This window comes from Amphibalanus amphitrite, unplaced genomic scaffold (assembly GCF_019059575.1).
Source record: "Amphibalanus amphitrite isolate SeventyFive unplaced genomic scaffold, NRLGWU_Aamphi_draft 000009F_arrow, whole genome shotgun sequence".
Taxonomy (NCBI): domain Eukaryota; kingdom Metazoa; phylum Arthropoda; class Thecostraca; order Balanomorpha; family Balanidae; genus Amphibalanus; species Amphibalanus amphitrite.
Genome location: NW_024881505.1, coordinates 2,334,217 through 2,358,132, shown reverse-complemented (window position 1 = coordinate 2,358,132; position 23,916 = coordinate 2,334,217). Strand labels below are relative to the sequence as shown.

Sequence of the window (23,916 nt, the reverse complement as noted above, 5' to 3'; positions counted from 1 at the left end):
CTTCGGGCAAAATAACGGTCCAGGTGGCACGAAGTCTCATAGTCCTTACTCCTCATAACCCATTAAGTATTCCACTCCCTTTATAGCCCCGTGCCTCTTTCGTCAACCTTCTCCCTTCACACTAACCTGTGACCGCGGCAGCCGTGCCGCGCTGCTGGCGGCAGTGGCCCCTCAATGACGTCATCAATCCAACTGGCGTAGTTGGCCACCTTGGTGTAGACGCCGGGCCGGCCGGCGCGTGCGCAGCCGTACCCGTTGCTGGTGATACCGGTTAGCGTCCACTCGCCGGACGGCTCCTGTGGAGGGGTTAAACAAAGTCAGCGGAGGCCAGTGGAGTCGCCTTAGTTTATTTGACAAAATCAACACCTACCCGTATCTGATATTTTGCATGTTCCATTATTTGGAAACTTTGCCTTGTTTCTACCTCAAATTGTACCGCTCGTCATTCTGTAAACAGGACAATTGCAGCTGACCTGGTTTGACTGTCTTACCGCTGCCATATCTCTGCTTTCCCCCTGTCATGTCCCGCCGTGGTTTCATCTTTCCACCCTCTACTTCTCCATTCCCCATTCACTGACCTGGCACATAAGCGGGCCGCCGCTGTCACCCAGGCAGGCGTCTCGGCCGCCTCGCTCGTAGCCCGCGCAAAACATGTTCTCAGTGATTTTGTATAGGGGCAGGAACACTGTGCGCTTCTTGCACTCCTGGGAGGAGATGAGAGGCACCTGCACCTCCTGCAGGGTGTCCGCTGCACAGTGGAGACACCAACGGTCAGATAATGAACTAATGAGCGACTCCGCTGCATGGTTACGCTACGCATTGACATGATCGACATATGAAATCTGCTTTAAGAACACCGAGCCATCTATGTTCTGTATGTAATAGACCTATCTTTGATGGGTACAATTGTTGGCTGGTATCAATTCACGATCGTTAGAGGATGTTCTGTTCATGCCAATGCACACCACTTTCGCGGCAAATTTTATAGGAGGCTTCATCATTAAATCGCCTGATTGCATCATTTGACATTTTAGTCATCTGTTTTACTCACGGAAAATTTTGCCGGACTCGAAGAGCTGTCCCCATCCGACCACTGTGCAGAGGGCGCCGTTCTGAATCTCGCTCTGGGGCGGCGGCAGGCATGCCGGCCGCACAAAGTCGCTCATCCTGAGAGAGAACGTTCGAACCACGTCACATTGTGGAATAGTTGCGCTCAGGCGTCGAGGCATCGATGAATTGACGTTAGATTGAAACACTAAACAATGACTGCATGTATTATTTTAACTGAAAATGGCTGACAAATCATGCCAAGTAGGTAACTTTCCTAACTTGTTTGCGATTGAATGGTAATCCGCAATGGTCCACCAGTATGAGTGTTGAGCAGTGAGCACTGAGCAGCTCTTACACTCCATAGAAACACTTTGGTCTGTCCCTCCAATTCCTGATATGGGGTCCCAGACCACTTACTGGACGGGCTCTCTCAGTCGGAGCAGCGCGATGTCGTGCACATATCCGACATCCTGGTAGTCCGGGTGCATGATCACGTGAGAGACCTCATGGAGCCGCTCGTAGGGCGAGAGGAGGCTACCGCCGCGACGGTACGCTCCCAGCCGGGCCAGCCAGTAGCGTGTGGTCGACCTGGGGGCAGATGTTACGTCATTCAGTGGCTGAGTTCCGTGTGTTCAGGCGAACGATTGCCGTTTTTCTTTCATCCCTCCCAGGTAGATGAATTTAGAAATGGTATACCCGAAACCATTATGAAGTCATTGACGGTAGACGGTCTGTAAATGGGAACATAATTGGGTCAGAAAATGTAGCTGAATTGAGCTCTAGTTAGAGTCCTTTACCCTCTATACCACCCTGCTCGCCCTCTGTAGCACTCCGCTTACCCTCCGTAGCACTCCCCTCACCCTGTAGCACCCCTCTCACCCTCTGTACCACCCCTCTCACCTGAGGTAGCCCCTTCTCACCCTCTGTAGCACTCCTCTCACTCTGTAGCACCCCTCTCACCATCTTTAGCACCCCCTCTCACCTGAGATAGCAGTGACCGGCGGAGAGCAGCCAGCGGTCTGAGATGAGTGTAGCTCCACACTGGTACTCCCCGTCCCTATACATGGCTGCCTGCCAGGGCCAGGCGCCCGGACTGGAGTTGCCACCACCCACGATCCTGTAGTGTTATAACAGGAGGGTCACTTGTCACAGAACGCGTCACGTTACAGCCGCGGGCGGTTACTTGTCACATAATACGTCACGTTACAGCAGGAGGGTCACATGTCACAGAACTCGTCACGTCATAGAGGACACGTCACATGTCACGTTAGAGGACATCACTTGTCTAGCTAGGTACAGGTTACGGGAGTTATGGCGTTATTCGTGACGTTATTCGTTATATAGTATCATTGGCCAGACATGTCTCTGTTTTACAAAAAAAAAAACTGATTGTTGAAGTTTCCCTTATTTAAAGATGACTTCATTTTGTAAGCAGAGACATGACCTCGTTCTTTTTGATCGCCGTCCTTTACCGTTGATTTTAACTCCCAGTTCTTTCACACCGTGCATCAGCACTGGACAGTAGCGTGGAGTCTGCTGCCAGTAGGTACTGACCTCGCCTGCCGCTGTTTTGCCCGGGGTCGCAGACCGCACTGTAGCTGTCCGCAGGTGACGTGCAGTGCCGTCTCACGGGGGCACATATCCTCAGCGAACACCAGGCTGGCCCTGCGGGTCGGGGGTACGTTGTCAGAGGGCGTCCGGGGACATAAACAGGTTCTAAGCCACTAGAGGATATCGTTAGCTGGTGCTGGTCGTCAAGTGGGAGGCGATGTTGTGCTTGGCAGTCTGAGTGGCACTATAGTTGTTCCTAAACACTGCAGGGCAGTAATCCCAAGAGAGCCTCCAACATACTGTGATCACCGTAACAGGTCAACCTAGTCTGGCAGTTGGCTGGGACATGGCGTCCGTGGTTAATGGCTGCTGAAGAGTGGACTCACTTTTCTGCCTCCGGTAGAACGGTATTCGGTGAAAAGAGCAGCTTGAAGAACGGGTCTTCAGTTGGCTCCACTTGAGACTCGGCCACGTTTGGTCCAACAGACCTCACGGACTTCGCATCTCTGAAACACACATCAATCATGTCAGTCGCAGGCTCATGGATTTGGTGCTGCTGGTGTACAGAAAACATACGAGCACACACTGAATGCTGGTTTCTTGCTGAAGTTTGGTTATATGAAACGCACACGATGATCATGGGCACTGGGCAGTCTCTTTCCGGTGAGACCTTCTTACCCCTCACCAGTTGGTGGGCAGGCGAGACCATTTCAGCCTCATCCTTATTCACAATCAGGCGAGACCCTCCCCCTCACTCACTGGTAGGTAAGCGCCTTGCAGGCATCCCCTCTAACCTCGCTCCCCTTCATACTCACTGGTAGGTAAGCGCCTTGCAGGCATTCCCTGTAGCATTGCTCCCCTTCCTACTCACTGGTAGGTGAGTGCCTTGCAGACAGCCCTGCCGAGCTCTTCCGCTCCCCAGGAGCCGCGGCTCTGCCGCACCGTTCCGTCCAGGCTGTCCACGCAGAGGCGTCCCCAGACGCCGCGCCGTCGCACCACCAGTAACCCTGCCGAGCTATACCGCCCGTCCGCCTCCGCTGCATCCGCCGCTGAGCCGGCTAGTGTCACACAGTGGCGCTCATCAGCGCCATCTGCGCAGTCGAACCGGCCGTCACAGAGGGCGCTGCGGTCGACACACTGCTTGGCCTCCGGACAGATGAACTGGTCGGGCCGACACCACTCTGTAGGATAGCGACAAAGATCGTAAGGAAATAGTTTGCGTGAGCTGTTTGGTGGTCAGTCATAGGGTCTTACATCAGCGGGCCTTGAATTGCCATGTGCTTATTGTTGGGACACGTTGCACTTCCAGCAAGCACATTCAGAACCTGAAGGGCCTTGTAGTTCTAGGACCTAGTTCAGGACCACGAACACGAAGTGGCCAAAGCGTCAACAAACCGAATATTAGCGGGCGTGCTAATGCATAAGGCAGCTGCGACGGAATAGAAAAACTTATCAGACCTAGATTTTGACGATTCGAAAATACAATCCACAAAGTACAAACTCATCCCCTCGCCACCCACCACAGAACTGTTCGTCGCTCGCGTCGTGGCAGTCGAGCACTCCGTCGCAGAGTTTGGCGTGCAGCGCCTGGGCGCGCAGCCGGTCAGCGCACGTGCAGTCACGCTCGTCACTACCGTCAGCGCAGTCGAGCAGGCGATCGCAGCGCGATGTGGCCGGTACACACCCGCCCAGAGTGCGGCAGGCGAAGTCGGTCGGATCTGTGCAGGCTGTGGGGTCGGCGAGGGAAGGAAGGGCAAGGTGGTGAGTTTCCTATTTTGGGCGGAGTGTTCAGTGTTGTGCAATACGCTCGTTTTTTACTAGGCTAATTAAGGCCGAATATAGGCTAATCTTTAATTACTGTTGAACTCAAGGAGGAGAGAATATTCATTGAAATGCAAAAAGAAGCATACATTTGGAAGCTACCTATATTTGGAAGCCTATATTTGTACCTATATTTGGAAGCTACCATTTAAAGGTATTTAGGTCGTAATAATTACAATTAGAAGCGTCTAACATGAATTACTTTGCTCAAATCAACTCATTTCAAATGTCATGTCTCTAAACATCGTACCATAGCGCTGACTACACAAAAGCAAGTGCATATGCTAGAGCTTGCTAGATAGATGACCGTTCCATGACCCCGAAAGTTCGTCTTCAGTCATTTTTCGTCACCAGACATCGGGAAGCAACCGTCACCTCTTCAAACATGTCACTGTTCTGTTGTAGTGATGTCAGCTCCAGAACCATCTTGTCTCCACTTTGAATATGTGGTCGAAGTTCGAGAATATTGTCGATATAGCGTTCCCCTTTTCAGAGTCCATTCAGCATAGTTTGTCCGTTCAGAGGTCGTCAGTCAAAGTCACAAGTGAGACGTTGAAGCGTCATGCTTGGCGATGCGTGTCCGGTATCGGTCATAGCCACTTGATTTCACTTTGGTGCGAACAGTCTGGAAAGAGTAGACCGTTGAAGCAAAGCAAGGTATTAGATGAGGATTAGGGAGAAACCAAGCTTAGCACTAGCAGTGAGCTAGCACTTGTAGTTTTTGGTATATGTGGGGCCGTATTCACGTCGATCATTTTCGTAAGAATTTTCTTACGCACGACCTACTTCTTACGAAAATTTGGTATTCACGTCGACAGCAAAAATATCTTACGAATAAAAGAATTCTCGTAGACAGTTTGCGATTCACGTCGACCTTTTCTTAAGAATTCTCGTAAGAATGTCGTAAGTGCGATTCACGTCGTGTCATCTTAACCCGCGCCCCAGTGGCGGTCTCAGCCAACTTCGCCCTAGTGAGGGGGGGCATATGTTACCACCCACCTCTAACTCAAAAACTAAGAGGGCTAGAAAGACGCGGTAAAAAGCAGTCGATAGCTCTCAATGCGTACGTTTGAAAGTATTTCAGTCATTTTTCACCTTAGAACAATATTGGGGTCACCAGAGGTCATCAAAGGTCAAAATTTGCCAATCGTCATTATATTTTTCAGAAAACATACCGCTATCTCAGGAACTATGGTAGCTAGAAAAACGCATGGAACAGCAATCGATAGCTTTTGAACTCTTCTTTTGAAAAGGTCATTATCAATATTGCCCTCAGGTCAACGGTTTAGCCTCCAGAGGGCAAAAACTCCAAAAATAGCTGTTTTTACGAAAAGTGTTTTTCGACAATAACTTTCGACTACAAAAAGCCACGACATTTATATTGCCAGAATCGTGTTCCTCTCGCCGAGACGCATCGAATGAACTATAAGTTGACCTTGAAAGGTCAACTTGAAAATTTGACCTCAGGTCAAGGTCATGACCTGACCGGAAAAGGTCATGTTGCATATCAGTCGATGCGTCTCAACAAGACAAACACAATGAGACCAACCCCAGCGTTCTATCTCTTTCCAATCGCGAGTTATTGGCAAAAAACTGTTTGTAGCCTCAAATGACCTCGGATGACCTTTCTAGAGGCTATCAGCAAAAATGACACCTTGGTCATCACGAGTGGACTAAGTCATTGTGATTCTGAAATATTTGGACTGTTCCTATGTGTACACACGGATCTAGAGGCATTTTCATTTTTCTCCATTGACTTGTAATGGAAAGGTCACGCCGCTGACCTGACCTTAGGTCACGGATATAAAAAATCCGAGATATACAAATTGTAGGCGCCCATAACAGCATGCAATCCACCAAGTTTGAAACCTTTCTGACAAACACTGCAGACTGGACATGATTGCAAACTTTTTTTTAGGCTTGGTCAGTTAACTTGACCTGGTGACCTGACCTGACATGACCTGGGGTCAAAAATTTCACACATTGTCCAAAATTGATGTACCAAAAGCTACCCCAAGCGTCGCGGCGCTACGCGCCGCGGTTTTTTATTCACACGCAAAAAACGCGACAGGGTGGTAACATATGCCCCCCCCCCACTGGGGCGAAGGTTAAGAATTTCTTAAGTTTTTCGTAAGAACATAATGTTAACGGTATGGTGGACTTACGAATACTCACCGAGCTGTCGTAAACTGAAGCAACGATAAATCAGTGCAGTAGGCTAAGACTAAAATGACGAATTATTTTAAGAATTGACACTAATGGTTGTCTGGACTAAGAATGGCTGTTATTATTGAGCAAAATTATTACCAGCGAGCGAGTGAAGCGAAGTCTTTTCAATAAAACGGGAAAATATCAGTATGAGCGGCCCGGCCCGGCCTGTAATGCTTTTGGAGGCCTATATCTCATCAACCGCTGGACTGATAGACCTGTGGTCTTTTTGTTGGGCTGCCCCATCCCTTCTAACCCGCAATTTACTATCTTGATGCATCTAATTGACCATCGTGGCACGTGCCACGTGAGAAGTCAAGGGCGTCCAAGCTGTTTTGCAGAAGTAGCGCTTTTGAGACTACCAATTTCTCAAAGTGGGCTTATATCTCAGCAACCACTGCATTAGGACGTTTGACTTGCGGTAATTTTTATAGGGTAGCTGTAGCCCTTCTTCTAAACATCGGGTACTCTTGATTCATGTGAGTGACCACCCGCTGCGCGTGCAAAGTACAAACAGGTGTCACGTTTGTTCTTATTACAATAACTCGGCAATTACCGGCCCGATTGTGTTGAAACTTGGCATGTGGGTAGGCACCTACCGGGAAATGCGTTGTCATATGTCACGGTTGAGGTGCTACTGCACGTGCGAACGAGCAGGGGTCGCTTCCAGATGTCGAGAACGCCTGGACCGTTTGCACTCAAACTTGGCACACGGTTATAGGGACCGGTGCGAAGGGTGCCGGGCAAAATCCAGTTTGAACCATTTTACACGTGCGCACGTGCAGGGTGCCGCTTCTACATCTCAAGAACACCTGGGCTGATTGCGCTCAAGTTTGGTCAGCGGCCAAGCCGATCAGCAGCAAAAAGGCTTTCTTTCTAAAAAAAAGGCTTAAAAAAGGCAAGAAAGCCTTCAAAAAGGCTTTCTTGTAACTTTCTATATGTATGGGGGTACAGGTGCTTCCCCATCCTCCAAAAAACGGACAAAATACAGCCCCGTTACACACTATGACAATGTTTTTTGCAAGCGCGAGGGCGGCGACGGATAAATGGCAATTTATGCGCCAACGGCGTATAAAGACTTTTATCGGTCGTCGCCAACTTAAGCGCTTGTCAACCTGCGGCGGCTGAGCCGGCGCGGCGGCGGCGCCGCACCCGCAGTTGACGCCAGGCCCATGTCGTCCCCTATCTCCCTGTGTGTCCAAGTGCACAGATGACGTCACACGAAGGGGCGGAGTCGGGGGCGGAGCCTGGCGCAACGCCCGCCATATTTGAATTTGTTTTATTAGAATGTATTCTATATTTTGGGTTTCAGTCAATTGTTATCGATAGTTTTATGAACGGTTAGCTGTAATATAAGTGATTTATCAAGAAAAAACACATATTCTGCTTGCAATTTCGATTTAAGTACGACCCGCGCCTAGATTCGAACGCACGATCTTTGGATTACGGCGCAAGCATCCTAACCACTACACTACCGCGGCGGCGTGACGGCCGGCGGAAGGGAGGCTGCGGAGGCATGGGGGCTTTTTTACGCATTTTTGGAAAAACTAGTGGGTTTAGTGAAAAACGCTTCTTAGATAATTTGAAGAAAAATGTCTCGGCTTTCCGATGATGCACTTAGTTTTGTGCTAGCTTAAGCAGAGTTTGTTCTACAGCGCTTCAAAAATCGCCCATTTGCATAGGACTTAAACGGGACTTCAAGACTTGCCCCCAGATGACGTCACGAGCTGACGTCACGATCAGGTAGAATCGCCGGACGACCCTACCTGGTATATAGGGCCTTGGTTGACGCAGCGACAGGCGACGCAGAGCCAGCAAAAAAGTCGTTGTTCGCCCGCCGCCACCCCAACGCCTCCTGTGTCTTGTTCGTTTATCTTGCTTTAGGCGGTGCTAATGCTGTGTGCTCTCTGTACTGGGCTGTTCCACCTCTCCAAAAAACGGACAAAATACAGCCCCGTTACACACTATGACAATGTTTTTTGCAAGCGCGAGGGCGGCGACGGATAAATAAGGCACCTCATACAGAAGTTGGGCTTGCCCAGTAGAAGAGGGGCGCCCCCAACACTTAACCCTCGCCCCGTTGGGGGCGAGGGTTAAGTGTGGTTTTTCCTGAATAGCAAGAAAGCGGCGGCGCGCAGCGCCGCCAAATTTTCAGTACCTTCCCGGGCATAAATTTGACACCTTCACACCAAATTTCAAGTCTTAGGTCACCTTAGGTCAGGAGTTATTGAGGTCAAACTGAGGTCATGTTCGAGCAAAAATGAGCAAAAAACATGCAATCTTGAAACGCTCACCAAATCTACAGTTATCAAGCAATTTCAAAGTTCTTTATATGGTCTAGTAGACAAAAAGCGGCGCTACAAAACTGCTATCTCGGATTTTCATATTTTTGGGGTTTTGACCCCAAAAAATTCAAAAAATTGATTTTTTTATAAAAAAAGATGATGAAGATTTAATAATCGAAATGCGTCCATGCACTATTTGTTCCGTGTTTTTCTACTTGTCTCTATCAATTATATACCAGTAGGTATAACGCCTTTTGGGGCGACTAACGGAGCGAGCGAAAGGGTGAGCCTTGCACGTGCGAAATTTCGAAGGGGTACCTCCAACTGACTTGTGCACGGCACCCTACTAACCGGTCTCTAGCGATGGGCCAAATTTGGGCACAATCGGCCCAGCCGTTCTCGAGATCTGGAAGCGGCACCCTGCACGTGCGCACGTGCAAAATGGGTCCTTACTGACTTGTGCACGGCACCCTACTAACCGGTCCCTAACTGTGTACCAAATTTGAGCGCAATCGGTCCAGCCGTTCTCAAGATCTGGAAACGACCCCTGCACGTGCGCACGTGCAGCAGCACCCCAACTCTGGCACACGGATATGCAGTGCCTAGTGGGTGCCTACCTACATGCCAACTTTCAGCGCAATCGGCCAAGTAGTTACCGAGATATTGCAACAATTACAAAACTGACACCTCTTCGTTTTGCACGTGGCACGTGCATAAGGGGTCACCCACATGCATCGGGAATAGTCCAATACTTGGTAGAAGGAATGAAGCTACCCTACAAAAATTATCGCATGTAAATCGGTCAAGTGGTTGCTGAGATATAAGCCTCGCAAAAGCGTCCGCACGGCCGGCCGGCCGGCCGCTCATACTCAGAAATTTCTGTTAATCTAAGGAAAGACTACGCTCGCTTCGCTCGCTCCGTAACAATGGATAGTTGTGTAAATCCCTACAAGGAGGATGCCTAAATCTCAATGATTAAGGCAAAGGTCAATGCACCAAACGCTTCTTACGAATTTCTTAAGATATTCCTACGAATTTTGACGTGAATACCGATTTTTGTAGATATCCAGACATTTCGTAAGAAAAAACTTAAGAAGTGTCGACATGAATACCAAATTATACTTACGAAAGAAAATTGACTTACGAAGTCGACGTGAATACGGCCCGTGGTGTTCGCGGAGTGATAGGGAAAAGACCTGGGCTCATAGCATAAAGTTGGAATGACCATGCGGAAAACTAAGGTGGCGTATCGAACTTCCAAAGGGCAAGAAGTAGCATAAAAACCTGAAGAAAAACGAAACAGCAATGAGATGGAGAAAGCATGCTCTTCTAGACTATTTCACTGGATATGGGGCTTTTAAATGAGGTCATGCTTTTATACTTAACGTCTAAGGAAACTACGTTTACCATATCTGGAAGCCATGCGGATAGTGGTTAGCAGCCACAGACGAGTTAGATGTCAGTGGGAGCGGGCACTCACTGGCGACGGTTTTGTTCCGGAGCAGGGAGACCAGGGTGGGTCGGGACGACGGACGGCCCCCGTCGGTCGGACCAGCCGGCTGGGACGTGCCGACCTCATTGTCAGCCTCCTCCGCCACCTCAGGAGAGCCAGCCTCCACAGAGCTGGCTTCTGCCGAGTCGAGCTCTACCGAGTCGACCTCCAACGAGCTGGCCTCCGTCAATCCCAAAAGGTCCTGCTGCTCTGCTCTGACCTCTGTGGGTTCTGCGGAGGTCGCAGGTGGCGAGCTCATGGGACGTCCAGGCAGCACCACAATAGCTACTTTCTCGGAGCTCGACACTTCAGGCCGGGATGGTGCTGCTGACGGACGCTCGGTAGTAGGAACAGTCTGACTTGTGGCGGTGACCAGAGGTCGACTCGCCCCCACTCCCGCCCAAGGCTTTTCAGCAGAGAGTCGCAGCTCGTTCTGCCCAGGCTTCTGCTGGAAACGGGCGAAGATCTTGTCGAGGATGTCTTTCACGCTCTCGCCCTCGCGGTAGTGGATCACGTGAACTGGGGAGCTGTTGGGCAGTCGCGTCGGCTGCCGCTGGTTGCGGCGGTGGCCGAGTGGCGTTGCCACCGTCGTGCCCTGCAGCGCTGCGAACAGCGGCGCCCTGCCATACTCACCTCCGTCGGCGTTGGTCCGTTCGCCGTGGAACCTCATCAGCTTGTCGGAGAGCTTGTCGCGCGAGCTGCCGCTCGCGGTTGAGTTGTCTCTGTGCAGAGGCGTCCGAGTTGGGACGGCGTGGACCGGGAACCCCTTCAGCTTATGTAACCGGTCGGACAGACTGCCGGAGGAACCCGTCGCCGGCGGGCTGGACACTGGGCCGCTGCCGCCGGCCACCTTCACACGGGTGAAGTTAGCCAGCGCCTGCAGGACAGAGCTGCTCAGGCGGGTGAAGGTGGGCCGGCGCGGCGGCGGACCTCCGTTCTCGACCGCTCCGCTGGGTACCTCGCGGCGCAGCGCGCGCTCGGCACCCCGCCGGTCCGCCTGTGTGCCGTTGATGGAGATGTTGGCCAGCTCGAGCAGCTTGGTGTTGGTACGCTGTGGCTCGCCAGAAGTGCGGCTCTTGTCGGTGCCCAGGAAGGGCGCCAGCAGCTTGCGGCGAGCCTCTTCGTCGTTCAGCAGGAGCTGCAGCTGCTGCTGGTCCATGTTAGCCACCAGCGCCGGGTAGCGGAGCGCGATCAGCCGGAACACGTTGAGCAGCTGCTCTCGGCTCGGTGCGGACACATCGTCTGGTGCACTGGGTCCGTCCGGAGCACCGCTGAGCGCACCGCCCAGCGCCCCCGCCAGCACACCGCCCATTCCCGAGGGTATCGCAGGCCTGGCGGACGGTGGAACCGAAGCGGCGTCTGGTTGGGCAGAGACCACCACAGGCTGGGCGATGTCAGATCCGACAGGACGGTCCGCTGGTCTGCTGTCAGTTTGGTCAGGCTGCTGCTGGAGTTGTGGCGGTCTGTTCGCTCCCGGCACTGGCCTGGGTCGAAGTGGAGGGTACACTCCGGAGAATGATGTCACTGGTGGCTGTTCGGGCCTCGTCGGTCTGAGTTTCTCAGGTTTGATTGGACGACGCTCGTCTCCGACCGGAGCCGCGTTCACCACCACCACCCGCCGTGTGGTGGTGGCTGTCGGTGCTGGCACCGGTCGGCGGGTTGGCGGACGTGTGAAGAAGGCGATTCCGAGTCTGTCCACGCCTCCGGCTGGCTCCAGTAGGTCGAATCCGTCCGTGATCGGTCTGGGTCGAGCTGCGTCACCCGGCGCCTGTTGACTCTCCTCTCTGACCTCAGAGGTGCTGACCTCAGTGTGGTATTCTGTGTTAGCGACGGTGGGTCGCGCTGTTGGTCGAGATGAGGGACGCGGACGGTTGGTAGTTTCGGAGGTGCCAGGGGTCGAACCAGACCGGAAGAAGTCTGAGGACGAAGGGCGAGCGAACGTTGAAATCGGCTGCCTCTGCGGTGCAGGGTCAACGTCATCCTCCCTGGGGAGAATCCGCAGAGTCTGCTGTATGGATACGCTTTCTGGGATCGGAATGGATGCGTATGGGGGTCGAGCCGCAACCGAGCCTGCTCCTGTCGACTGCTGCTGCTGCGTCTGCTGCTGCTGCTGCTGCTGTTGTTGTTGCTGTTGCTGCTGCGTTTGCTGTTGTTGCTGTGTATCCTCTACAAACGGCCCACGGCTGGTGGTCACCTCAGGAGCCGGTGTGCTTCCTACGTCTGTCTCGACGCCGCTTGGCTCGTTTCCCTGTCCGGTCCGGTCTGTTACGGGTCGCGGTCGGACGGTCACCGCCGGTGGATAATCCCCACCCCTCCGAACGCCGCCTCCGTCCGTAAACAGGCTTCCGGGCCGCCCGGGCTGGCCACCAGCCTGCACGAATGCCGGGATGATGGGGTTCCACGGACTGTAGTCGTAGACAGGGGCTTCCTCCTGGCTGTTCGTGGCGGGCGCTGGTGTCTGCAGCTGGGGCCAGTTGCCCTGCTGGCTGCCCGAGGCCGGAGCCGAAGCCGAAACCGGAGATCCCAGCTGAGGCCAGGCGGGAGCCGGAGCCGGAGCCGGAGCCGGAGCCGCAGTCGGAGCCGCAGTCGGGGCAGGAGCCAGACCACCGAAGTACGCCGTGCCGACCTGGACATCCGCGAACTCCGGATAGCCCGCGGGCTGGACGGTCTCGATGTCCGTCTGGGAGTTGGCAGGCGCAGAGGGATCGACGTACCCGACCCTGTCGACGCCCTGTGCCACGCCGGCTGAGAGGAACGGGGCCAATTCGGTGGCCACTTCCAGCGGGATGGGCTCAGTCGGACCGAACGCACTGGGTGGGTCGATCGCTTCCGACGAGACGGGTAGCTCGCCAGCGTCGGAAGGCTCGACAGAAGCCTCAGTCGCAACGTCGTAGTAGTCGTCATAATAGTAGTTGTCATCAGCATCGCTGTAAAATGCAGTCTCTCCTGCAGCCACATTGGAGTTCGGTTGGCCCTTATCTTGCTGGAGGTCAGCCGGAGTACGGTCACCCAGGGATGGATCAATGGTGGAACCGCCACTTAGTGAATCGTCTTCTGTGGTTCGGTGTCCGGGAGCGTGGATGTCCGTGACATGGTCGCTCGGTGTGAGGTCCTCAGGAGGATCGTTCACCGGAGGGCTTTGGGTGTCGGTTGAATCGGAGACTGGCGCCGGCGGAGGAGAAGTGCTGTCTTCATGACGAGTGTCGGCCTCAGACACCTCAGTGCTTCCCTCATTTGGGCTCTTAGGCGACGTCTCCGCTGCTGGCACGTCTTCCAGCCTCTGTGTCTGATCAGTGATGGCACTGGCTGGTTCTGTGATGTTACTGTCCGGCTGGTTGCCTTCAGCACTCGGGTTGCTGATGGTGCTTGGTTCCGTACTGCCAGTTTCCGCAGACATCTTTGACTTCTCGTCTCCTTCAGCGCTGTTCGTCCTCTGGATAGGTTCCCCGGAACCTTGCTCTTCTTTGTGGTCGTCAGAGGAACTCGTCTGTTCTTTGACCACCTCCTCTTCCGGTATCTGTGCTGGATCTCTGTCATTTTCGTTTTCCTCCTTCGTTGTCATCTTCCCATCAGCTACCTTTTCCGTGGACGGCTGTGCCCTGGCCGGCTCAACCGCTGAGTCTGGGACGGACGGCGCGTTCCCCGAGTCGCTGGCAGAGTCTGGTTGTTCAGGAGACGCCGAGGCCGGAGAGGGGGACATCTCGTCCTGCTCCTGGTCCACTGCCTTGGTAGGTCCGGTCTCCTGGCGTCGGCTGCCGCCACCTCCGCGTGAGATGAAGGCGGCGTTCGAGGCTCCGTCCTTCTGCTCCCCTGTGGACAGAGGTTACAGCAGGGTTAGAGCGGGGTCAAAGGTCATCTGGGATAGGTTACGACGCGGGGGGGGGGGGCAAGACCGATTTTTTTTTAGCATTAAACATCTTCCGAAATGGACAATATGTCATTATTGTATAAACTCGGAGGAGTATCGTTTTCAATAGCTTTCCGGTGTATGACTAATGTAATTTAGCTTTAATATCTAACCAAGGCTTTTTTTCTGCTTTCACTGCTTATACCGCCCAAGCGTGCCATATTAATGGCCTTCCCTACGACAAAAGGACAATAGTAATAGAGCTGTTACCTTGAAGTTCAGTCTCATTAGCGCCATGTCAAGAAGCTCAGACAAAATGTGTTTCGCAAGGCTGACCACGTTTATAAAAAGTGTCACCAACCCATGACGGAGTCGTCACGAACTGTCGCGAGTGGTTACGCCTGCCTAGTTACGTTATGAGCCAGCCGGAAGCAGCCCTAAAGCTGGGTGATTCTGTATGCCTCGCCACGTCTTGCGCTTCGTTGAACTTATATCGTGTCGCTATCAGACTGAAGTGGGCACATCTTTCGGTGAGTCAGCTCTATTGATAATTCTATACGGCCGAACTTTAGAAAAATAAGGTGTAGTGGCAGTTGATCACTCAACGGGGCAGATAAGCCACGAAGCGAGCAGCCTATTTCGTGCCGGTGCTTCGTTTCACAAATCATGTTGATAAACTACATGCTTCCTTTGTTACCGTGATAACACATTTAACGTCCCACATTCTCCTTTACCTAATTGGTCGAAATTATTCAAAGCCATCTGTGTATTCCAACATAACAGGTGCTACCAAGAGCCAACAAGAAGTTGACACACCAACATCATTGTCAGCTCTAACGTCAATATGATGACTAGTGGACTGAAACACTCACGTTTGATCTCGATGCTGTCGATGTCGACGGAAATGCTGCGGAAGGCCCGGGGCTCCAGCGACATGACCTCTTGGGTCACCACGTCCCGCACCGCCTCCTCCGTGTTCAGCACCGTCCTGGGGTCAAAGGTCAAGGGGTCAAGGTCATGTCAGAGGTCAGCAGGTAAAGGTCACGTTCCATACGACCAGCGACGGTCATATTCAGAACCAACATAAGGTCAAATATCAACTGGCCAAGGCTGTCACGTTACGCATGGCCTTTTTCGTGTTCGACGCGGTGCTGAGTTTATGTGGCTAGTATCACGCAAAGTGACAGGCATTGTTTGGTACAGAACATGTTTCTGGTTTCTGGTTTTCTGGAGTCGCTTCTGTTGAATTTCATTCTCCTTCCGTTCATTGTCTACTCACGTGGGTATCCGCCTCCGGTCCAGGTGCACCCTGAAGAAGACCGTGAGGGAGTCGTTGCCGAACCGCTCCACGGACGCTCGTCGGAAAGCGTCCGACAGGTAGCTGTACCCGTACAGCGTCTCAATCTGACGGAAACAACGTCATGAAGTTATTGAACTCTCGGGCACGCGCTTTGCAAACTTATAACCAAACCGCTTACGCGAACTCCCACAATGTGCGAAAGTAAGAACGAATGGTCGCAGTGGTTTTGTCTGGGTGAAAGCCGAGCATCAATGTCAGGACGTCTGTAGTAGGTGATTTGAAGGGCCAAGACTTGGAAACACTGGCATGCGAGACTGAGGAACATCGAGTGTTAGCGGTTCGAGTGTCTTTTAGACTCATTTACACTAACCACTTAACTGCGACCCCGACCGCATTTTGTGGCGGGCTCGCATTGGAACCACAGGGGAAATGACATTCTTCGCCTGTTTCTAATCGGAACATGGCCTTTCACTCCACTACCGCATTACTCATTCGTGCGTAAAAACCGGAGCTCCAGGGACCATGAAACAGGCCACGCTGCTGCGTCACCGTCTGTGTGTGAAGACGTCGCTCCACGCTAGATCACTTCCGTCCTCTAACTAATTACTGTAGAGCAAATGGGGTCGACGGCCGCCACACCTGGATTTCCCCGTCCTTTGGAGTTCCCTCCCACCGATACCTCGCCCTTCGGGGCGGAATATTAACCCAGGTCAGTATTCCGGTATTACCTACACAACAAAGCGATGACGGTCTCCGCGGGCGGGGTGACCCATCCCGTCCAAACTTCCCAGCCCCGACGACCTGTCAGAGCCGTGGACAAAGCCCACACTGTTGTTGGTTTTGCCGCGCCGCGGCGGCCGCGCGGTAGCCCGGTGCCGGATCCGGCCAGTTTTGCACGCGGTTGACCCCGTTTTGGGGCCGCGCGGTGGTGTAGGCAGCATGCGGCGCGGCGCCTGGCCTGGATGGCAGTCCTGAGCTGTCCGGGATGACCCCAGAGACGTGGGAGGAAGAACCGTAGCGAAAATGGGCTGGGACTGAAAATACTTCTTCTCGGACTGCAGGTAACTGCTCTCAGTCAAGACCCAAGACATGTAATTGATGACAATCTTTTGAACGTGAACTTATGAATCAAACTGTTCACCGTGATCTTATGCCTAATGAGAATGGTTGTTAAACTGAACAAGCCATCCGATGCGTAGTAATAATTAAATTGGACGAACTTCGCACTGACATCGCCGTTTTTCTGTGTCATTTGAGCTCCCGATCATTTTGCATCTCCCTGACCCGCTTCCTGCATCTTTCCTCCTCTCCCCGCTTGGAAATGGCACTGCCCGTTACACCGCGCCGTCTGCGAGCCGCACACAGTCTGTCCGCCGAGAAAAAAACCGCTGACCCACTATGCAGAGAGCCCGTCGAAGCACCGCCGCGGCCGCCGCCGGGTCATCCAGCAGCTGAGCTGAATCAGTGATGACCAACTGAGAGACTGTATGGCGGAGCTTATCCGGGTGGGGTGAGGGGAGACGGGGTAGTGAACTTGACTGGGGTAAGAGGCCAGACGAGTGGAGATAATTCTCGGGTAGGCACAAGGAATGAACGCGGTCAAAGAGACCGCGTGGGGGATGCATTAGCATCGGAAGATGGTTCTTATGCTATTTTTGTTTTCTGTTATGGTGATTTTTTGTTCACCTGCATTGATGTCTAATATTAATATTTTAATGCGAACGATAATTATTTATCATAAACAATGGAATGAGACACTTTGTTGTGTAGTACGTCGTTCGTGTTGTAGAATGCTCTATCGGCAGACTCACCATTTTCTGGTAGCGTTCGGCCTTGTCCTGGAAGTCTACAGAGCTGGTGTCCGCCAGGCTCGGGTGGAAAAAGTCACCTCGCGCCACGCGGAACTTGCCGAGATATTGCATTTCATCTGACGGGCACACACAAGCAAATGAAAATATAAGTGGTACAAATCAACTTATTTTTAAATGGCACCTACCCGACTTATTTTCACCATCTTTTGCTACACAATAAAGAAATCAATAGACTCAATATGGCCTCTTGCATCTTTATAATTACTTACATTTTCTCTTTATAAACGGATAAGTGCTCTGGTCATTTTAAGCAGCTTCTGCCTATTGCAACAAGGCACCGGTGCTCACACGAGCACGTCTGGCACGCACAGATTGACTCACATTTCATGGCCTCGCTGTCATCTGTCGTCATCACTGCAAATGGAAAACAATTTTTCAGTAATCATCATGATACGTCAAAATGAAATCATCGGCGAGTTTACTTGTGCATCAACAGATTGGTATTCCTTCAGAGAATGATATCGTGAGGCGTTTGTCATGACGCGATTTCTCTAGCTTTCTAACGGTTCGCTGATTTTTAACGGTCTTGGATTGAAACATCAGTTACGAATGTTCCATATTCAGTCAAGTAGTTGCATATGTATGTTCAAATTATATGTTTAGGATCGCTCGAAAATGGCTGATGGAAATCGAGGAACAAAGCGGTTTCAGTGTCTCAGTAAGTAAGTGCCCCGGTGAGACGGCCAGCGTCTGAACGTTGCCCAATACCTCCGAGGTAGGCGGCGATGGCGACGATGCCGATGACGGCGATGATGACGGTGACGATGGAGACGCTGAGGCAGACGCTGCAGAACGAGCGCCGGAAGTACTTCCGGTGGCCCCGGAAGTACAGCTGAAATCACACCGGGGGATGACATTAATGAATAATGAGCGCTGTAAAGAGGAGAGTGCCATCTCTCGTCCCTTTTCGGTAGAGACGACATCGTAATGAGCCCGAGTAAAGTCGAATATCGACCGTCAACCGAAAGCTGAGCGGCACCGGAACACATCCTATGTGTTTGCATTCCCATTAATTTGATTCCAACCAAGGCTCCTTTTGTGTGTTTTGTATCACATCCGCGTCACAGAACGCAGGATAGATTCCTAACAAATGCCCCGTCACCGTGAACCAGCAGCGAATATTCTTCACCGCAAGCGATCGTCTACCATCGAACAAACAGCGCCGAAGTACGCATCTATTTTCCATACGGCGAGGTGCGCCCGCCTCGTATGCACAGACACGGCGCACGCCGATCTCAACAACACGGGTGCAAACAACACCCTCCCAGCTTTCCAGGCTCCCAGCCAACATTGACAAATCCGCCGACCCGGCTGTAAACTGAGCGGGCGCGCACGCTCGTCGCTCGCACAACCCATCTATCGTGTATTCCCTCGCTTTGCTACGACTCATCGCTTACTACGCTAGTCACAAATGTGACGCAGGGACAAGACCAGTGCTGCTCACAGAATGTTTATGAGAGGTTCAAGTCGCCGACACAAGCCGCCTTCCATCGCGCCACGGCGCCGGTCTAGCTCTGCATTCCTTACCGAATATCTCGGACGCCTGTCAATGCTACCGCCCAAGATGTCTCTCTTCAGTCCTCAAGCCACCCTCCTCAGAGACATCGATCGTATATTCCGCATAGTCAGCGTTTTATCTCTGCCCTGTTTCGGCTTTCAAAACCTAGACTATATCTCAGGATGGGATCGTGAACTCCGCCATAGTGCCCCTCGGCCCTTGGACCGTTTTTGCAGTTACTTTTACCCTTTTACGGCGTATGGATCCTCCTAACCCTCTCTGGCCGCAAATCTCACCTCAAACTCGTATAATTTTTCTGGTGTGATGTGGCTCCACTTATCTGTTTTCTCGGTAAATATCACCCCTGATGTTCACGATGTGAGATTCTTCTCTCGATAGAGCTCACCTTCTGTGTGTCCCCGAAGTGGTGTGGCCCTCCGTTTCTTGCAGTAAAGCTCACATGTGCAGTGCAGAGCACGGGTGTTTTGTATTGTATTGTGGGTGTTTTCTTTCGGTAAAGCTCACCTCCTGTGATGTTCCCGACGTTGAGTCGGCCCATGAGTACGGGCCGATGCCGCTCAGAGGCGGCGGGTTCACGTAGTGCACGTACTCCGGCTGGGAGCCGTACGAGAGGCTGTCTCCGCTGACCTGGGGACAGAGGGAGACGGAGGTCAGATGAAGGCCTGAGAGGGAGACAGAGGTCAGATGGTGACGTGGGTGAAAGACAGAGGTCACTGATGCACGCGGAGGTCATACGGTGACCGATGAGAGAGCCAGATTGTGGTGTGCGAGGAAGCGGTCAGATCTTTCAGGGAGACAAACGTGAAACGCTGACCTGGGAGGGATACGACTTGAAAATCAAAAGAGGAATTCCCATGCTTTTCTTCCATGATGACCTCGCCCATTTCCTTAGCCATTCTTACTGCTTTTCACGGTTAAATAGTTCCATGTAACATGTTTCTCACGAACAGAGAGACCACCGCAGAAACTGATGTGAACCAGCTACATCCAATTGTCTTTCAGTTTCCGTTCCCCATGTCGAAGTGGCTAACGCTGCCTTCAGACAACAGACCCGCGCCAGGTGCTGTCGACGTCTGTCTCACGACTCGCTATCTCGTTTCCCACGCCGATCTCAACGGTTCCTCAGACATGTCAGCCGCAAATCCATCCCGGTCCAGCCGTTTGTAGTCTCAGCGATACCAACTCTATCGGCCGGTTATCTGAGCAGTGAGATAGAGATTGAGATACCTCGAGGCTTGGACGCAAGCTGGATTGAGATATCTCGGAAGTTGAATTCTGGCTCGGGAGTCTCTACGAACACCGAAAAAAAAAACATTCGCGACGACCGTTGGAATACTAATTCCATCTCATTTTTTTCATATGACTTATCAGTGCCGATACCGTTCAGCCCCTTAGTCTAAGGGACGGAAGAGACCGAGGGCGGACGAGTGATTGTCAGATTACTGCAGCACGCATGATGTTAATCATCAGTACCTATTTTCTTCTACTCTGTATCTGAACACTAGTACATACAGGGCATATTTTAAGGCACTTACTGCGTCCCATTTTGGGACGCAGCCCCCTCGCCTTGGGACGTAGCCCCTGCTGATTTGACCCACTGCGTCCCTGCCCTGTGCCCTGTCCGGTTCCCTGACCTGTGTCCTATTTGGGCGCAAAATGACCTTGTAGTCGGCGCGCCCTTAAGCCCCAATAAACAAACAAATGACCTGTGTCCTGCTGTGTGCCCTTCCCTCTAAAATGTCCTGTGCCATGTCCTGTAACCTGCTGTGCCATACTTTCTGTCCTCCTCAGTGCCCTTCTCTGTTCCTTGCCTTGTGCCCTTAGTCGAAGGACGTGCCCTCTGCTCAACTTTGGGACGCAGTAAAAATTTGTTAAAATATGCCCTGAGTACATATATTTCACCGTTAGAACTGTCCAGGAAGATTATCAGTATTTCGCTCCTTACTCCCACATTCCTATAGTTCTACCCTCAGCTCCACGGTGTATCGCAGAGGCCGCTGGCGAACGCTCCAACAGCTGTTTCGTCTGTTCTGACCATCTGGCGTACCGCCTCGGGGCAAATCACTGGTCACTGACTCCTATTCGGCGCTGGCGGCGGCTGCGGAGGCGGCTGTGGCAGCTGCGGAGGCGGCGGCGGTGGTGGTGGGTGTCGTGTGTTTCGTGATCGCACGTCCGCCGGTTTTTACACGTCCCACGCGCCGGCCGCCGTGACTTAGAGCCAGACTAGCCGACAGTCGTGATGGGGATGGATTCGGAGAGGTGGTTTGGACACGGAGGATGAAGACATGATTCGCTTCTTTGACGTGCTTTTTCGCACTGTGATGTTTTGTTTGTAAATAAGTGTCATCAGATCCACATTCATGACCGATTATATGACTTTCTCGCCACTTCAGCTCTGATGATAGCCTCATCGATGATTGGGAATGCAGCTAGAAAAGGCAAATCATTTTCATCGACAGATCCCTTTGGTTGTGGATCTGTGGCACACAATCCAACCACACCGCACTCCACCCCTGAACTGACCTCACTCCGTCCGACTATAGGATGCGGCTGACCCTTGACACCTATCCGCTGCTATCATCACGTTCGTTCTCCTCCCCTCACGAGCTCCAACCAACAATAGTAGCTCGCGATCCGTTCAATAGTAGCTCGTCGGCCCGTCCAATCATACTCCAATGGCCCACCCAGGGTGGCTGTAGTCTGTCAGACCGTCGCGTCGGACCGCACCTGCAGCGTTTGGGAACTGTGAACGATGGGAGGCCAGGTCCAATTGTTGAGGCTTGTGTGGTATTCTGTTGCATAATGTGGTGGCCTGGGGGTTTTGACCGTGGCACAGTGGGATTTGGAAGTTAATTGCCGTGGGGATTCAGGTAGTCACTTGTGGCTGGAAACGTGTTTCGGCAGTTCTGAATGTCATATAAGGTAACGCATTTAGAACAGTGCGTTTGGTTGAGGATGTCGAGGAAGAAAGTGTCCATGAGCAGATAGGCTCCACTGGAGTTAAGAAGTGCTATTATAAATTGCTATGGACCTTGTAAAATTATGGATATACAGGGTGTCTCAAAAAAGTGTCACGGTTTTGAACATCTCCCGTTTCGTAACCATAAGGCCTACATCATTCAAATTTTCCAGATTTAGTGGCAATGTTTTGGCATTTTATGTGGTAAAATTACGAGTTCCTAGGCAGAATGGTTTTTACACTAGAACAAAAAATAAATAAAAAGCTCAATTGTCGTGCTGTAGGAGATGGTACGTCACGGCCTGCCGTCGATCCTGAAGAGTCTGGGCCCCTTTCGCCTGATGAATCCAGAAACAAGCTCATCAATATATTTTTGAAACCTTTATAGGTAAGAACACCGTGTACAACTGCCATCTGGAGCACAGCAGCAAGCTGAAACACAGCCACAAACATGGGCAACGATCAACACTGATTGATTTTCAGACGACGCGAGTTTCCATGCTTCGACAGTCGACGGCATCTTTGATGGCAAAATCCTCTACTCGGTTTTGTTCCGAAACACATAAAGAGAAGAAAGGATAGCTGATGGACAGTTTTAAAGTTCCTACTCAAACATGCAGAACTTCTGGGTGTGCGCAATGTACGGTGTGTCACAAGTCCTTTGCATGGTGTCAGCGACTGCAGCTTTTGACGGAAGAGTCTGGCATGGCAACCGCGCTGTCCTGAGACTAATGGGTGAATGCGATTCCATTGTCTGTTTTGCATGGCGTTTTTTGGTTTCTTATAGTTGTAGATAATTACTGACGAGCACGTTGCTGGGTGCAACAAGCAAAAGCCGAGGTCTTACCGAAATCGTCGGCAGACAGTGACGTAAGTACCATCTCCTATAGCACCCAAAATTGAGATTTTTTTATTTTTTGTTCCGGTGCAAAAACCATTTTGCCTAAGAACTTGAAATTCTGCCACACAAAATGTCATACTATTGCCACTAATTCAGGAAAATTTGAACGATGTAGGTCATGTAGTTAGGAAATGGGAGATGCTCAAAACCGTGACACTTTTTTTGAGACACCCTGTAAACCATAATTTTACAATGACAATGTGTCAAGGTGCACTACCCAATGCGTTACTGGGAGGCCATCCGTCCTGTAAACCATAATTTTACAATGACAATGTGTCAAGGTGCACTACCCAATGCGTTACTGGGAGGCCATCCGTCCAGAAGCCGCTAACGCACCGTAACGATTACCTACCAATTACCATATAGGCATTGTGTTTGAGACAATCGTCTAGCCCTGAGATGTGCGACCCGTGGATGCCCGTGACCGCACAGCGCTGCCCGTGGGGCAGAACCCGTGACTAATTAAAACGGATATAACCCTCACGAGTCGCCTCCCGGCACTTCGCCGAAGGTAGAATGAGCTCGAACCGCAAATTACCAACAGCTTGGTTGCTGTAAAATATCATTGTTGCTGTTATTTGGGTCGGCTGCTGTTTGTTGACCGTGGTAGAGCAGCGCCTCTATGCAGGCATGCATATGGGGGACAAACGGTGGGAGCAGCCTTGATTCCTCTCTCAGGCGATAACTGAGGTGGACAGCGGTCATCGTGCACACGGTCTTTGTCGCATGCCTTGCACAGCATCGAGCTCCAAACTGGTGTGACTTCTCTAAAATCACGGAGGACGGCTATGTGGCGCTCCCGAATATCCCTCTACATTGCTGAATAAGGTGACGAACGTACTCGATGGCTTTTCGGTGGGTAGCTGACAGACGTAAGTACGTACGTTCATGTTTGACGGACGAAATGACTGAGATGGTGTGACGGGCTGGACAGTGTGACGGATAATGTGATGAACGGCGTGATGAATTGTGTGACGGATTGTGTGACGGACAGTCCAGCCACCGACCGTCCAGTACCGTTTCTCTAAGGCTGAGTGCTTTCGGGATGGTTCGGTGACCCTCCCATTATGTCGATCCTCCCTCCTCGAGGTTATGGTCTGGCTCACTGGAAC

General features: G+C 51.8%; 1 protein-coding gene across 2 annotated transcripts in view; it reads right to left on the bottom strand.

Moving 5' to 3' along the window:
* LOC122380709 (nascent polypeptide-associated complex subunit alpha, muscle-specific form-like) overlaps positions 1-23,916 on the bottom strand; it is a 48,882-nt gene that overhangs the window by 1,428 nt on the left and 23,538 nt on the right. For both annotated transcript variants that reach the window (XM_043364123.1, XM_043364116.1), the window contains 16 exons: positions 19,449-19,571; positions 18,134-18,257; positions 17,747-17,779; positions 17,366-17,481; positions 15,534-15,658; positions 15,127-15,242; positions 10,396-14,217; positions 4,122-4,328; positions 3,473-3,782; positions 2,988-3,107; positions 2,605-2,715; positions 2,033-2,167; positions 1,468-1,638; positions 1,052-1,167; positions 579-748; positions 127-296 (listed from right to left, as the gene is read on the bottom strand). In XM_043364123.1, the coding sequence (XP_043220058.1) occupies positions 127-296; positions 579-748; positions 1,052-1,167; positions 1,468-1,638; positions 2,033-2,167; positions 2,605-2,715; positions 2,988-3,107; positions 3,473-3,782; positions 4,122-4,328; positions 10,396-14,217; positions 15,127-15,242; positions 15,534-15,658; positions 17,366-17,481; positions 17,747-17,779; positions 18,134-18,257; positions 19,449-19,571 (5,969 nt within the window). The remainder of the gene's footprint in view (positions 1-126; positions 297-578; positions 749-1,051; positions 1,168-1,467; positions 1,639-2,032; positions 2,168-2,604; positions 2,716-2,987; positions 3,108-3,472; positions 3,783-4,121; positions 4,329-10,395; positions 14,218-15,126; positions 15,243-15,533; positions 15,659-17,365; positions 17,482-17,746; positions 17,780-18,133; positions 18,258-19,448; positions 19,572-23,916) is intronic.